The sequence below is a fragment of the Lepus europaeus genome, chromosome 13 (assembly GCF_033115175.1).
Source record: "Lepus europaeus isolate LE1 chromosome 13, mLepTim1.pri, whole genome shotgun sequence".
Taxonomy (NCBI): Eukaryota; Metazoa; Chordata; class Mammalia; order Lagomorpha; family Leporidae; genus Lepus; species Lepus europaeus.
In genome coordinates, this window is record NC_084839.1 from 18262909 (window position 1) to 18277368 (window position 14460).

Genomic DNA, 14460 nt, shown 5'->3' on the forward strand with positions numbered 1-14460 from the left:
AAGATATGGCCGGCGCTGCGGCTCAACAGGCTAATCCTCTGCCTAGCGGCGCCAGCACACTGGGTTCTAGTCCCGGTTGGGGTGCCGGATTCTGTCCCGGTTGCCCCTCTTCCAGGCCAGCTCTCTGCTATGGCCCAAGTTGGGCCCTGCATGCCATGGGAAACCAGGAGAAGCACCTGGCTCCTGCCTTCGGATCAGTGCGGTGCGCTGGCCGCAGCGCGGCGGCCATTGGAGGGTGAACCAATGGCAAAGGAAGACCTTTCTCTCTGTCTCTCTCTCTCACTGTCCACTCTGCCTGTCAAAAACAAGCCAAATGGACTGATAATAGGGAAAATCTGAGCTAAGGCTCCCAGATCTCTTTGATCTTCAATTTTGTGATCTAGTAAATGAAAATCTTATGACTTGTAGTTAAACTAGTGTACTGAAAATCTAAACGTTTAAAACATAATTATGGAGCTGTTAATACAAGGAACTATTTTACCTGCTTTAAAGTTTTTGGCTAAATCTGCTAATAAAATTATAGTATAGCATGGTTTTAGATCTGTATTCTTCAATACAATAGCTGCCAACCACACATATCTATTGAGAACTTGAAATGTGGTCTTGATCAGTGTATACTTGGGAAATGAAAAAGTAGAAAAGACTTTATTTGATGTCTTAAGAATTGCAATTCAGGAAACATAGATTCAGATAACTCCATCAGTGTTCCAAAGAAGACAAAGCTGGGAACTTGTACAAGGAAACTATGTTCTTTTATTACAAAACAATAAAAATTACTTTATAGGGGAAATTTCTATTGGAGTTGAAAATAGTGGCTATGAAATAGTGGCAGTATGATAGAAGATAAAGATAAGAATGCATATAATTTGGAAAATTTTCCCTAATCCATAGTCTAATAATTTCTTGCTATGCATCTTGGGTCACTGGGAACTGTATAATTATCGATTAGAGATGCCTACAGTCTCAGGGAGAAAGTGAACAAAGCTCACCTTCCTCAGGCAGCAGCTTGAATGACATCTAAGTCCTGCCTCCTGACTCCATTTTGAAAACCTCTTTGAATGTTGCTTTCATTATGATTTTTCCCTTTATTTTCACAGTGGTTGGTCTGAATTGAGATGACAAAGTGTAAAAATGAAATAATTTGAGGACTTGATATTGGAATCGAATATATTAACTTACATTGATTACTTGTTGAAAAGACGCATTTTTTTTTTTTTTTGACAGGTAAGAGTGGACAGAGAGAGAGAAAGGTTTTCCTTTACCGTTGGTTCACCCTCCAATGGCCGCTGTGGCCGGCACACCGTGCTGAGCCGAAGGCAGGAGCCAGGTGCTTCTCCTGGTCTCCGAAAAGATGCATTTTGATATATTGTGTTAAAACAGAATGTCCAAAGTAATCTCATTTTTTTAAACTTTTTAATGTTTTTACCAGAGAATTTAAATTTACATATAGACTGCACTAGTCTAGATTTATGAGATACTCATGGAAGACAATAAGCAATGAGTGACATTGTATATACTATATATATTATAAAGAATCAGAGGGCCGGTGCCCTGGCTCACTTGGTTAATTCTCCACCTGTGGCACCAGCATCCCATGTGGGTGCTGGGTTCTAGTCCCGGTTGCTCCTCTTCCAATCCAACTTTCTGCTATGGCCTGGGAAGGCAGTGGAGGATGGCCCAAGTGCTTGGGTCTCTGTATTCGCATGGGAGACCAGGAGGAAGCACCTGGCTCCTGGCTTTGGATCGGTGTAGTTCCGGCCATAGCGGCCATTTCAGGGGTGAACCAACTGAAGGAAAACCTTTGTCTCTGTCTCCCTCTCTCACTATCTAACTCTGCCTGTCAAAAAAAAAAAAAAAAAATCAGACTTGGGGCCAGTGCTGTGGCGTGGAAGGTTAAGCCTCTGCTTGTCGTGCTACCATCTCCTGTGGATGCTGGTTTGTGTCCTGTCTACTCCTCTTCTGATCCAGGTCTCTGCTATGGCCCAGGAAAGCACTAGAAGATGGCCCAAATGCTTGCTTCCCTGCACTCACATGGGAGACCCTGAAGAACTTCTTGCCTCCTGGCTTCAGATTAGCCCAGATGCACCTGGGGAGTGAAACACTGAATGGAAGACCTTTCTGTCTCTATTTCCTCCCTCTCTCTGTGTAATTTTGCCTCTCAAATAAATAAATAAAAGTTTTTGCCTAGGCCAATGTCTTGCACTGTTTCCTCTAGTAGTTTGATGGTTTCTGGATTTAGTTTAGATTCTTGATTTTGAATTTTTTTTTCTTCTAAAGGTTTAAAGGTAAGGGTTTTGCTTCAAACTTCTGATGGAGGATCTCTGTCTCTTCCCCTTCTCCAACTTTGCCTTTAAAATAGATGAATAAATCTTTTTTTTTTTTTTTTTTTTTTTTTTTTTTTTTTTTTTTACAGGCAGAGTGAACAGTGAGAGAGAGAGACAGAGAGAAAGGTCTTCCTTTGCCATTGGTTCACCCTCCAATGGCTGCTGCGGTAGGCGCGCTGTGGCCGGCGCACTGCGCTGATCCGATGGCAGGAGCCAGGTGCTTCTCCTGGTCTCCCATGGGGTGCAGGGCCCAAGGACCTGGGCCATCCTCCACTGCACTCTCTGGCCACAGCAGAGAGCTGGCCTGGAAGAGGGGCAACCGGGACAGGATCGGTACCCCGACTGGGACTAGAACCCGGTGTGCCAGTGCCGCAAGGCGGAGGATTAGCCTAGTGAGCCGCGGCACTGGCCGAATACATCATTTTTTAAAAAGTACTTACAAGGGCCACCACTTCCTATTTGGAAGTGGATAGAATACCTTTCTCTCTGTCTCCTTATCTCATGGTAACTCTACCTCTCAAGTAAATAAAATCTTTTTTTAAAAAAGAATCAGGGACTTTTAGTACAGGAACTACTTTTTGTATCAATTTTAATACTTTTTGCAGATTTGTGTTTTCCTCAGATCCTTGGAGAACTGTGATAACGTGAAGTTTTTATTTAAATTCAGGAGTTTGTGAACTTTGGATTTAGATTTTTTAAAAATACATGTTTTGAAAAGTGTTAAATAGTATACTACTATTAAAGGCTGTGAAGAATGTTAATTAGTGCCTAGTTCATTCACTGATTTTTTTTTTAAGTTGTGGCTCTCCTATATTTGAGTTTGAATTTGTGTTGGGTCATATGTAATTGTGGAAGCCAGTGGAATATTCTCTGTGAGCCAAATTTTTTCCAATATTGTGCTACCAAATCCCATAAATGTAAATTACATAACAGTCACTATAGATTTGTATTCATTAGAATGACTATTATTTTACTATGAATCTGTGGAGTTGCTAGAATACCAATTAATCCCTTTTATATATGTTTTCTGTTTACTTTCTGTATCTTAACAGTAGCTTAAGGAAGATTTCTGCTGCAAAATAAAAATGTCTTGAAAATTTAATTTAATTAACTTCTCTTTTTGCAGATTTAAAAATCTAAAGAAAAATCAGCATTTTCTCACATTTCACACAGTTGAGTCTCAAGTAAATCTCATTTCCTGATGTCAGAATTCTGCATCCATGCAGTAAGTGCTTTGTATGATACAATAATATTCCAGAGGATGTGATGCTGGGTGACTATTGGGTCTATACAAGCTTGATTTAAATCATGTCTTTAAAATTACATAGCTGTTCATTGTATAAAATAATTTAGATATGGGCATTTATCTCTAATCCTGTGAACTGTCTTCGTGATCTGATTGAGCAAGCAGGGGAGAGGCAGGTGAAGAGGCTGACTGACATCCACATAATAGGCTATTCTGTCTGCTTGATTAAGAGTTTTTCTATAATGGAGCACTTTGGTGAGCATCATCATATGAGGCTTAAAATTTTCCTTTTTATGTGCCATTTCTTATAGGCTCAAGAATATTCCAGTTCTCCATAATTCTTTGTAATAAATGTTGTTACTCCTTCAGGGATTCCTAATAATCTGCAGAAACCATTAGCCATTGCTCATGAATCTGGACATTTTCTTAACTCCAACAGTGTCCTCTTTTAGGCAAAATGAGTGTCATGGCGGCTCTGTCTACTGGGAAGATTTTCTTTTGTTTCTCAGGTGGGATGGGGGGAGCTGCCTCCACTGGGTTAGACTGTAGGCCTCATGTTTCTGGATGTTACTGGAATAAGGTGAGGGCTGTGTGTAAACTAGGCCCAGTTATTATTCCAGGTGTGGTGTGAAACTCCCCATTAGGGCGTTGGTTTTGTTTTAGACAAGGATAATGGTGTGGAAGAGTAAGCCTCTGATACTTTGAGTGACTTGTTCATGCAACTTTCTTGTGCCTTTGGGCTTTTCTGGCTTGTACCGTATATTCTTCCTACATTTAACGAAGGACTTTCCCTTTTATTTTCTCTTTATTCATTTAATGAAGGAGTCCTGCTGGCTACATCTTTTTATTCCTGACATAAGGTGGCATGGTTCCTGGGAAGTTTGCTCACTTTTCCTTTTCAGTTTACCCAGTTGAATGGTCACAGGAGTCTTTAGGAGATAGCAAGGAAAATGTTTTTGATATCCAGTGGAAGATACTGGTCTTCCCTTCCTGTGCGGAATTACAGGTCGATAAACAAACTGGTCTGGGAATTGGGGGAAAGCCTGTGACTTTAAATAAAGAAGACTTAAGAGGGCCTTCAGCACTGAAGCCTTCGCTGTATTCTAGTGAAAGTATTTAGTATTGTCCATTGATTTTATTCCATGAGGTCAGGTAAGCATACTGAGAATCTGTTGATCCGACCATGCCGATTACCGCGCAAATTAATTACCTAGGAGAAAGTAAAAACCATAGTCGGGACCCAGATGCCCCCAACTCTCATCTCTTCCTACAGGTTTCTAGTATCCTGTTTCAGTTTGTGGACTTGGGTCTTAAGTGCTAGAAAGGGCTTCTTCTCTGTTCTTTCATCTCATTTTGAGATAATACTTATACTTTGAGAAGATTTGTGTTCCTGTTCCACATACTCCTTTAATCTTTCTATCATTTCCTTATGAGTTTTGTGTGTATGTCAAAAATATCTAATTTATTTTAGATTCACTTTCCCATTGTAGTGTTGAATTTCTTGTGTGTGTAGTTCTTCCTAATTTCAGGTGTTATATCTTCATGACTACTTAATCCTATAAAAGTGCATATTCCTTTTTGGGACCAGGAATCAAAGTTTTGGAATATAATTCCTTGCTGTTTTCTTTCAATACATTTATTCCTGGAGGGAACAAGTCCTCAATTTTTTTTAAAGTGGGTTCTCTTTTTTTTCAATGTTCAGTATTTTTCTTTATTATTCTCATAGAAACTGATGTTGATCAACTGTTAACTTAGAGTCATGGAAGAGTTTAGCTGTGTTCCATCACAGTGGATATTAACCATTGCTGGGACTCTTCTTCAATATTTGCCTTTCCAGTTTTAGAATCCCCCAAGTGTGGAGATTAGCAATGTAGAGGACTTTGCCCATATGATGCTTCTTCCTCTTCCATTTTTGTTTTATGCTCTCGACAAGTCCTAGAAGTATATAACCTACTTTTTTTTTTTTTTATTTTTGACAGGCAGAGTGGACAGTGAGAGAGAGAGAGAAAGGTCTTCCTTTTGCCGTTGGTTCACCCTCCAATGGCCGCCGCGGTAGGCACGCTGCGGCCGGCGCACCGCGCTGTTCCGATGGCAGGAGCCAGGTGCTTCTCCTGGTCTCCCATGGGGTGCAGAGCCCAAGCACTTGGGCCATCCTCCACTGCACTCCCTGGCCACAGCAGAGAGCTGGCCTGGAAGAGGGGCAACCGGGACAGGATCGGTGCCCTGACCGGGACTAGAACCTGGTGTGCCGGCGCCGCAAGGCGGAGGATTAGCCTGTTGAGCCACGGCGCCGGCCGTATATAACCTGCTTTAGCATGCTTTCACTTAGTGGTGTCCAGGATTCAGCCTATTGCCCTCAATGAAGGAGAATCTAGGCAAAATGGATGTGATGGCAGGTCTGTCTACTATCAGAGATTCACTTTTGTTTCTCAGGCAGTGGGCCTCCCCTGGGTTAGCATGCAAGGCCTCAGCAATGTATTTCTGGTTGTTACTGGCATTAGGTGAGGCTGTGTGTAAAGCAGGCTCGGATATTTTCCGCTTTGGTGTGAAACTTCCTGTGAGTTCATTTGTGTTGCTTGAAAGAGGGATAAAGGTGTGGAAGAGTGGGCTTCTGATAGTTGAAGTAAATCATTCCTACAACTTCCTTGTGCTTTGGGGATTTCTTGGCTTGTACTGTGTATACCACTTATATTTAATGAAAGAGTAGAGCTGGCTACAATGATGCTGATAGGGTCCAAATATTGCAAAGTCACAGAAAATGGGGAATGCAAACACGGTGCTGCCTTGTCTCACCATCTGCCCTTCTAGCATTCACTACATATCACTTCTTTGAATTATGGATTGTTAGAAGCAATCTGCATGTGAGAAAGTGGTGTTCTCACGAGAGGAGGAGAAGGTTCCCAGTGTGCCTTATTTGCCCCCTTCCATGATGCAACATCTGTCCAGTATCAAATAGAAATTTGTTGAACTTTCTAGAAAAGGTTGTTCTTCTCCATTTTCTAGTAATACTGCATATTCACTCTGCCTTTACAAAATGTTTCCTTATTTCAGTGGAAATTTCAAAAAAAATCTAGAGGCAGTGAACAGATTTTACTTATCTCACCAACAACTCCATTGTGTATAATTTTTATCAGTGTTTAATTAGATGAAAATACAGGTATATAACTATTTTTAAAAAGATTATGTTCACTTATCAAATTCAAATAAAGCTAGTTAAATTTAATTTTGACAGCTATCTGTCCAGAAGCTAATTAGTACTTATTTTCTTTTTAGAAAATGGAGTCTACATCTCTATTACCAACAGCTTTAGATATGGATCTGACAATATCACATATTGAATGCCTTCCCAAAGATGTTCTGGTGAAATTTCAAGGCAGAAATAATAGTGAATGTGAGTTTGACTACCACATATTGCAGAGGGAGATACAGCATAGTCCAAAAGTAAAAAATAACGTGGCTGTTGATGAACTTTGTCTGGTGGAAGAAAGAGTATCTGGAGAATGGCAGAGAGGAAGAGTTGTGGAAAAGAAAAATGAACTCTACACAGTGCTCCTCATAGATCGTGGAGAAGAACTAAGAGTAGATAGTACGCAGATTTCTTCAGCATGTGCCAATTTATTTGAGTTGCCACCACGAGTGGTATTTGGTATTTTTGCCAACATACTACCAAGTGGGGAAAAATGGTCTCCTAAGGCTTTAAATTATTTCAAGTCATTAGTGGGAATACAAGTGCAAGGTTATGTTCAAGCTATTTTGCCTCTGCAAATGATTCTTCTTGAAGTGCCAAGAATTATATCCCAGGCTCTTGAATTACAATTTGGAAGATTTATTGATGAAGATTCATTTCGTCTTGTTGTGGAAATGTTAAAAGAATTCCCTCAACAAAGGTCAGATTTGATACAACATAAAAGGCCTGAATTGTCCTTAAGTAATAATGATGGTTTACTTGATATTCAGCATGTTCTGGGTAATTTGCAGCCGTCTTTGTCAGTAGGAAGTACTGAAAGTGTGAAGGTATCATCTGCATTAAGCCCAAGTAAATTTTATTGTCAATTAATTAGATGGATACCAGAGCTGGAAAACTTGACAGTGTGTATGACTTTGCATTATGATACAATCAGTCAAGAAACCAGCCCCACTTGTGACAATTTTGGACTACTTTGTGTCGCCAAAAGGAGAAATGGACAGTGGCATAGGGGGATTCTACAGCAGCTCTTGCCTAGGAACCAAGTGAAAATTTGGTTTATGGATTATGGCAGTAGTGAAGCTATACCTTCAATCCATGTAAAGAAACTGAAACAGGATTTTATTTTAGTACCATTATTTTCTTTCCCATGTTCTCTGACATATTTACACAGTCCAGATAGAGAAGAAAGAAAATTTCAACTGAGTGTATTTAAACAAGCCCTATTAGGACAAGTAGTATATGCACATATTGATTGGTTCAATAAGGATGAGCATATGTATTATGTGACATTACAAACTCAAGAGTCCACAGTTAATTCTCAGTGTCTGCTGAAGACTGGCACACAAGTACTTTGTCCAGTCTCTGATTCAAATTCCTCTAGTATCTTGCATAAGACAAGTGAATCTGATGTGGACAGCTTTGCAGTTGAGAGTCATTTTAGAAATTGTGAACAGTTGATAGACTCTCTAAACAACAAAGACATTTTTAAAGCAGACTTTTCTATTAAAACTGTAGAAATGGAGTTAGAGGCTACTTACATAGCTTTTGTTGCGTATGTATTAAACCCATCAAATTTCTGGGTACGTACTAATGACCATCAGACTGAATTTCAAGATATAATGAAAAATATAAACAAATTTTATGATTTATGTGAAAATGATGAACTGATTCTAAGAAATCCTGAGCCTGGCTTATTTTGTTGTGCTAGATACAGTAAGGACAGACATTTTTACAGAGCTGTCATCACTGAAATTAGTGGTTATAAGATTAATGTTTATTTTTTAGATTATGGAAATACTGATTCCATACCATTTTTTGATGTAAAAATTTTGCTTCCAGAATTTTGTGAGTTGCCTGCCTTAGCCATGTGCTGTTCACTTGCACATGTGTTTCCTATTGAGGATTTATGGGTGAAAGCAGCAATAGATTATTTTAAAAAAATTGTTTTGAACAAAGCTATTTTGCTTCAAGTCATAGCCAAAAAAGATGACAAGTACACCGTAAAGATTCAGAGTATCGAAGCCTCAGAAAATATTGATGTTGTTTCTCTTATGCTACAAGCTGGATATGCAGAATATTGGGAAGTAACACCAGAGTGTTTTCCAAAATCTGTAAGTCAATATTCAATGTTAAGTTTAAAATCTAAAAACCAATTTAATATTAAAAAAGTTGTATCTGCTCTTCTTGAGGTACCTAAATCTAAAATATACCCTTCAGATAAGCTAGAAAAAAATAACTTGTCTTTGTCAAAGTACCCAACTGTTCATGACTCAGATTTAAAAAATTCTTTCACCACATCTCAGGGCCCTGAATCGTCATGGCCTTATAAAGAATATATGTTTAAACCAGGGACAAGCCTTGAAGTTAAATGTTCTTACTACTGTGGCCCAGATGATTTTTCATGCCAGCTCCAGTGTAAATTAGAAGACCTAAAATTACTAATGGAACAAATTCAGAATTATTATAGCATCCATTCTGATCCTTATCAAGTGGGGCAGATTGCTTGTGTTGCGAGGTATTCCAAAGATGGGAAGTGGTATAGAGCTGCTATTTTGACTCAGGTATCAAAAGATGAAGTTGATATAATATTTGTTGACTATGGTTACCAAGAAAGAGTTTTAATCAAAGACCTTTGTGCTATTAACCCACACTTTCTTTTATTAGAAGCCCAAGCCATTAGATGTTGTCTTAACAATTTAGTTGAGCCCGTTAGTTGTAAATTGTTCCTTTGGACAAGAGAAGCATCCAAAGACTTTGAAAATTTTATTTTTTCATCTGGAGGATTACTGACTTGCATTATCTATGCCTTAGTTTTTATACACCCAAACTGTTTGTGTAATTTAGTGGATTTACAGTCACAATCCTCCTTCACTAGTGCAAAAGAATTTCTTATTAGTCGTGGCTCTGCACAGTATAGCACATTACCAAAGCCTCTTCCACCTTCAGTTAGTCTTTATAGTTACTATTATTCTTCCTTTAATTTAAAAATTGGAAGTGAAGAAGAAGTATATATATCTCATGTATATAGTCCCAAAAAGTTTTATTGTCAACTTAGTAGAAATAATAAAGATCTAGAGATGTTAGAAACAAGAATCTCAGAGATTATTAACCTCAAAAATTGTCCAAAATATGATGCTAGTAAAATGAGATTGTGCATATCTAAGTATGTAGAGGATGGTCTTTCATATAGAGCACTAGCAATGCCAACAGATTCATCATCTGACTTTCTAGTCTATTTTGTAGACTTTGGAAATAAGCAATTAGTAGAAGAAAATATGCTGAGTGCCATTTCAGATCAGTTTCCAGAGTTGCTGTTTACACCTATGCAAGCCATTAAGTGCTTTCTGTCAGATCTTAGAGATGTAGATATTCCATCAGAAATCAGTGGCTGGTTTGAAGATAGTTTCTTGGGAAAACCATTGAAGGCAGTCATCTTGTCTAGGGAGACAGATGGGCAGCTTGGTATAGAATTGTATGATGGGTGTCAACAGATAAATCAGAAAATTAAAATGTGGCTTCATACTTACAGAAAAAAACAATCTGTCCAAGCACATGGTATGGAGAAGGCTCATAAAATAAGTGAGAATAAGGCACTTGCTGCTTCACTGAAAGATAAAATAGAAAGCAACTATCACCATCATATGATAAATAAAACTAGTCTAGTAACATATTCTGATAACAAAATAGATCAGTTAATGCAGCCAAAAAGTGTGTATGCTAGGTTTTTGAAACCACCTGTTTGTTATAAAATTGAAACTATGTCCAAAAACAAAATGAAGAAATCTTTGAATGATGGACTTAAAAATAAAGGTATAAAAATTGTCCCTGGATCTGCACATATTATTGATGAAACTGATGTGGGACAAAAATTAGTAAAGGTTGTGTCACCATCTTTTATCAGAGAGTTGAATCGGGCAGCCTCACAAAACTCATGTAACCTTGTTAGTCCACAGATCAAAGACCTTCCTCAGCCTCACATTTTCTTAAATTCCAAAGTTAAGGGATATGTTTCTAATATTAGTAATCCAGCAAGTTTCCATATTCAGCTTGCTCAAAATGAAAACTTAATCATCAGACTTGCACATGCTCTAAATGAAAGAACAAATAGAGGGAAGAAGAGAAAATCAGTTAAACCTTTCGTGGGAGATCTTGTGGTTGCAGAATACTCTGGTGACAATGCTATTTATAGAGCAGCTATTAAGAAAATTTTGCCAGCTAATTCTTTTGAAGTGGAATTTATTGACTATGGTAATACTTCAGTAGTACACATATCTAAAATTTATGAACTTAAGAGAGAATTCTTAGCTATTCCTCCCCTAGGAATCCATTCCTTTCTTAGTGGAGTAAAATGGAATGAGCCTGATGAAATTTGGGACAGCAAAACTGTGGACTATTTTGCCTCAAGAGTGAATAACAGAATCATTTCTTGTGAATTTTTGAAAAAATGTGAGCAGAAATGGGAAGTAAATATAATTTGTGATGAAAAATGCGTCATCAATGAACTACTGAAATGGACAGCGTGTTCAAAACTACAGAAGACAGTTTTGCCTGTGCCTCAGATTGTCTCTCAAAAGGTGAGCCCTGGGGATAACAATGAAACGAAGAAAGGAAGATCAAATGAATGTGCAGGTTCTGTGATCCTTCAACCATCCTGCCAACAGCCGGTTAAAATTCCTTTTGAAGAGTTAAAACCTGGGCAACTTGAAAAAGCTGAAATACTTTATGTCTCAAAAAGTGGAAGATTTTATGTGAAGTTATCCAAAAATAAAAAAATATTTTCAGATTTAACTGTGTTAATTACAAAAGAAGAAAACAACCCTTTTTTATCAATACAAAATATTGAAAAAGGCTTGGAATGCTTGGCAAAATCTAAGAAATCCTTGAAGTGGTACCGATCAAAAGTAGAAGAAAAGTATGTTGATGAAAAAGTGCTTGTTTTCTTAGTCGACAGTGGTAGGTATGAAATAGTGCCTTCATACAATACCAAGGCGCTCAGTGATGAAATCAGAAATATTCCAAGACAAGCTGTGCCTTGTAAGTGGATTTGGTTTGAAAATTCTAAGAACATACAGTTTGAGTCCACTATGTTTTTATTTGCTCATTTGGAAATAAAAATTCTTTTTCTGAAATATTCAGACTCTGCTTGGGAAGTAGAAATTTTGATAGATGGCATTTCGCTTTTGGAATATGTAAACCTGAATACTGCTCAGGTTGAAGAAAACAAACGTCGCACTTCAGGAATTGTTTTCAACACAGAATCTCAAACTTCTGAGTCATCATGTGCATTAAGATCATTTAGCTGGGCACAGCTTCAGAATGGTAGGCAGTATTCTGGTATTGCTACTGCTGTTACTGATCCAACAGACTTCTGTGTTCAGCTAGAAGATTTTTTTGACACAATGAAATGTATCTTTATGTTGCTTTCTGATCTACCAGAAACATTACCAAGCCTGCCTCCAGAGCACATAATTCCTGGTTGTACTTGTTTGTTCAAATATGAATTGGAAGATCAGTGGACTAGAGTCGAAATCTGTGATGTGTCTGATAGGTCTTTACATCTTATGTTGGTTGACTATGGGCTTTCTGTTTACATACCTTATTCAGATACAATCCATCTTAAAGTTGTTCCTGAGGAACTTTTGAATTTGCCAAGGCTAAGTTACCCATGTATCTTACATGGCGTCTTACCTGCTAAAAGCAGACACTGGGATGATGAAGCCCGAAGGTTTTGTCAAGATTACCTAAGTAAACCAGGCCTAGTTTTTCAGCTAAGGGAATATAGTTTTCAAACAAAACTGAAAGTAGACGTCATTCATGAGGAAAACAGTTTGGCAGATCTATTAGTTGCATCTGGTCTCGCGGTGTATTCTAAAGATTCAGCTAATATTGATGCAGTTACTGCTACTGGATCTACTGAAATCCAGTATAAATTCCAGGCTGATGTTATTTGCCCATCATTAGATAAAAATAATTTTGAAACAGAAAATATAAATTATACATGCACCGAGAAACAAAAACTGAAAAAACAGAAACCGACAAAGAGGAAAGACATGTATAATAGCCTTTTAAGGAAAAGTCATGTTAGTAAAAGATTACATTCTCGGAATTTTACCATGAGAAAGAAAGATGGTTGTGAGAACTATAATCCCCAAAGTGCCATCTCATTTGATGCCTGTGCAGCTGCTGCATTTTGGATGCTGCCGGTTAGCTTGAAGCCTAACACCAGTTGCTTTGAAGAACTACCAAGTGAAGGAATACAGGAAGATAGTAGCACAGTGGACTTGAGGACAACAGTAAAAGTGTTGCATGTTAAAGAAAAAATTACTTTAGAAGAACATTTAAAAGGTAAGTGGCTATTTTTTTAAAGTTGATTTTTTTTCTGTTTTTTATGTAGCGAACTTCTCCAAATTGAAAATATACTAAAGCTTACTCTAAAATCTGAACAAATTAATAAACTGGGAAAGATCACTTGGATCATAAAATGTTTTATTATTACCCTATCAGAATACAGCAAAAGTAGAGAGTTTTAACCATACATGCATAGGAGCATTTTAAAAATAACTTCTAAGGTTTCACTAGACTGTTGAGGTTTATAGATTTCAGATTAATAAATCTTATGAGTGAGCTTCCTGGGCTCATTTGAAGCATCCATTTTCTTTTAGATCAATTTCATAATTCATGTTGCAGGTGAAATACATCTTCATTCATTTTGTTTGTATTTCTAGCTAAATTTATAAAATATGTATTTTCTCCTAAACTTGTTACATGTCAAGGTTATCTTAAATATTGTTAAATTTTAATATTTTATGCACTGTAGTATTGTCTGATTTTGCTTATGTACATTATATTCATTTTGTGTGGCTTAGTTGCTGGGGATTTTCTAGGCTATAAAATATGACTCAAAATATGTTCTGACTTTATAAAAATAACTGGTATTTATTCCATATTATCACAAGCATCATAGCTAATTATATTCCTTTTAGTAAATGAATGTCTTTTCTTTAGTACTTGTTCAAAAGTATTTCATATGTATTCATATTCAGATGTTTTATAGTAAACTGATAAATGCTTTAAATTTGGCCTCTTTTTTCCGCTAACTTTTGCATCTTTCATTATTTTAACAGCAATTGTGGTAGTAATGGAAGCAGCTATTAAGTTTTGAGTGCTTACTATGTTTCAGGAACTGTGCTAAGAGTTTTATATTTATTACATAGTGCTTACCAAACTCTATGATGTGGGTTGATATTGAAGTTTAAATGGAGCTCAATAATTAGTACCTACTCTGCCTAAGTTATAAGACACGTTAGATGGAGCAAGTATAAAAAAATTGGTGAGCAAAATGTCACGTTTCTAAAAATAAAGCAGAAATGATAAGAATGTGGCTTATATTCATGGGAAAATGGGCTTACCAGTACCAAATTAGGAATTATTTAGACTTACATAAATGCAGGTGTGTATTCATATTGGGGCTTACCCATGTAAAACTTATAGCTTGAGTTCTACTATCCAAAAAGAAATAGATGAGACTGAGACTAATCTAACATACGTTTCTCCTTCCCAATGGTCCTATTAGATTGCAGCTATTCCTGGAAGCATGAGTAGGGGAGAAAAGAGACCGAATGTGTTATGCTAGGAGAGGAATATGCTAGCCACGAGGAATGGGGAAGAAGCATCTCCCTGACAGTTATCATCATCCTGTTATG

The 14460-nt window shown here is 37.5% G+C and overlaps 1 protein-coding gene across 1 annotated transcript; it reads left to right on the top strand.

Moving 5' to 3' along the window:
- Nucleotides 1–6846: 6846 nt before the first annotated feature.
- Nucleotides 6847–13919, top strand: TDRD15 (tudor domain containing 15). Its single transcript, XM_062208816.1, has 2 exons — nt 6847–13102; nt 13882–13919. Exons 1-2 carry the CDS (start codon nt 6847–6849, stop codon nt 13917–13919), a joined length of 6294 nt encoding a protein of 2097 aa, XP_062064800.1.
- Nucleotides 13920–14460: the final 541 nt, after the last annotated feature.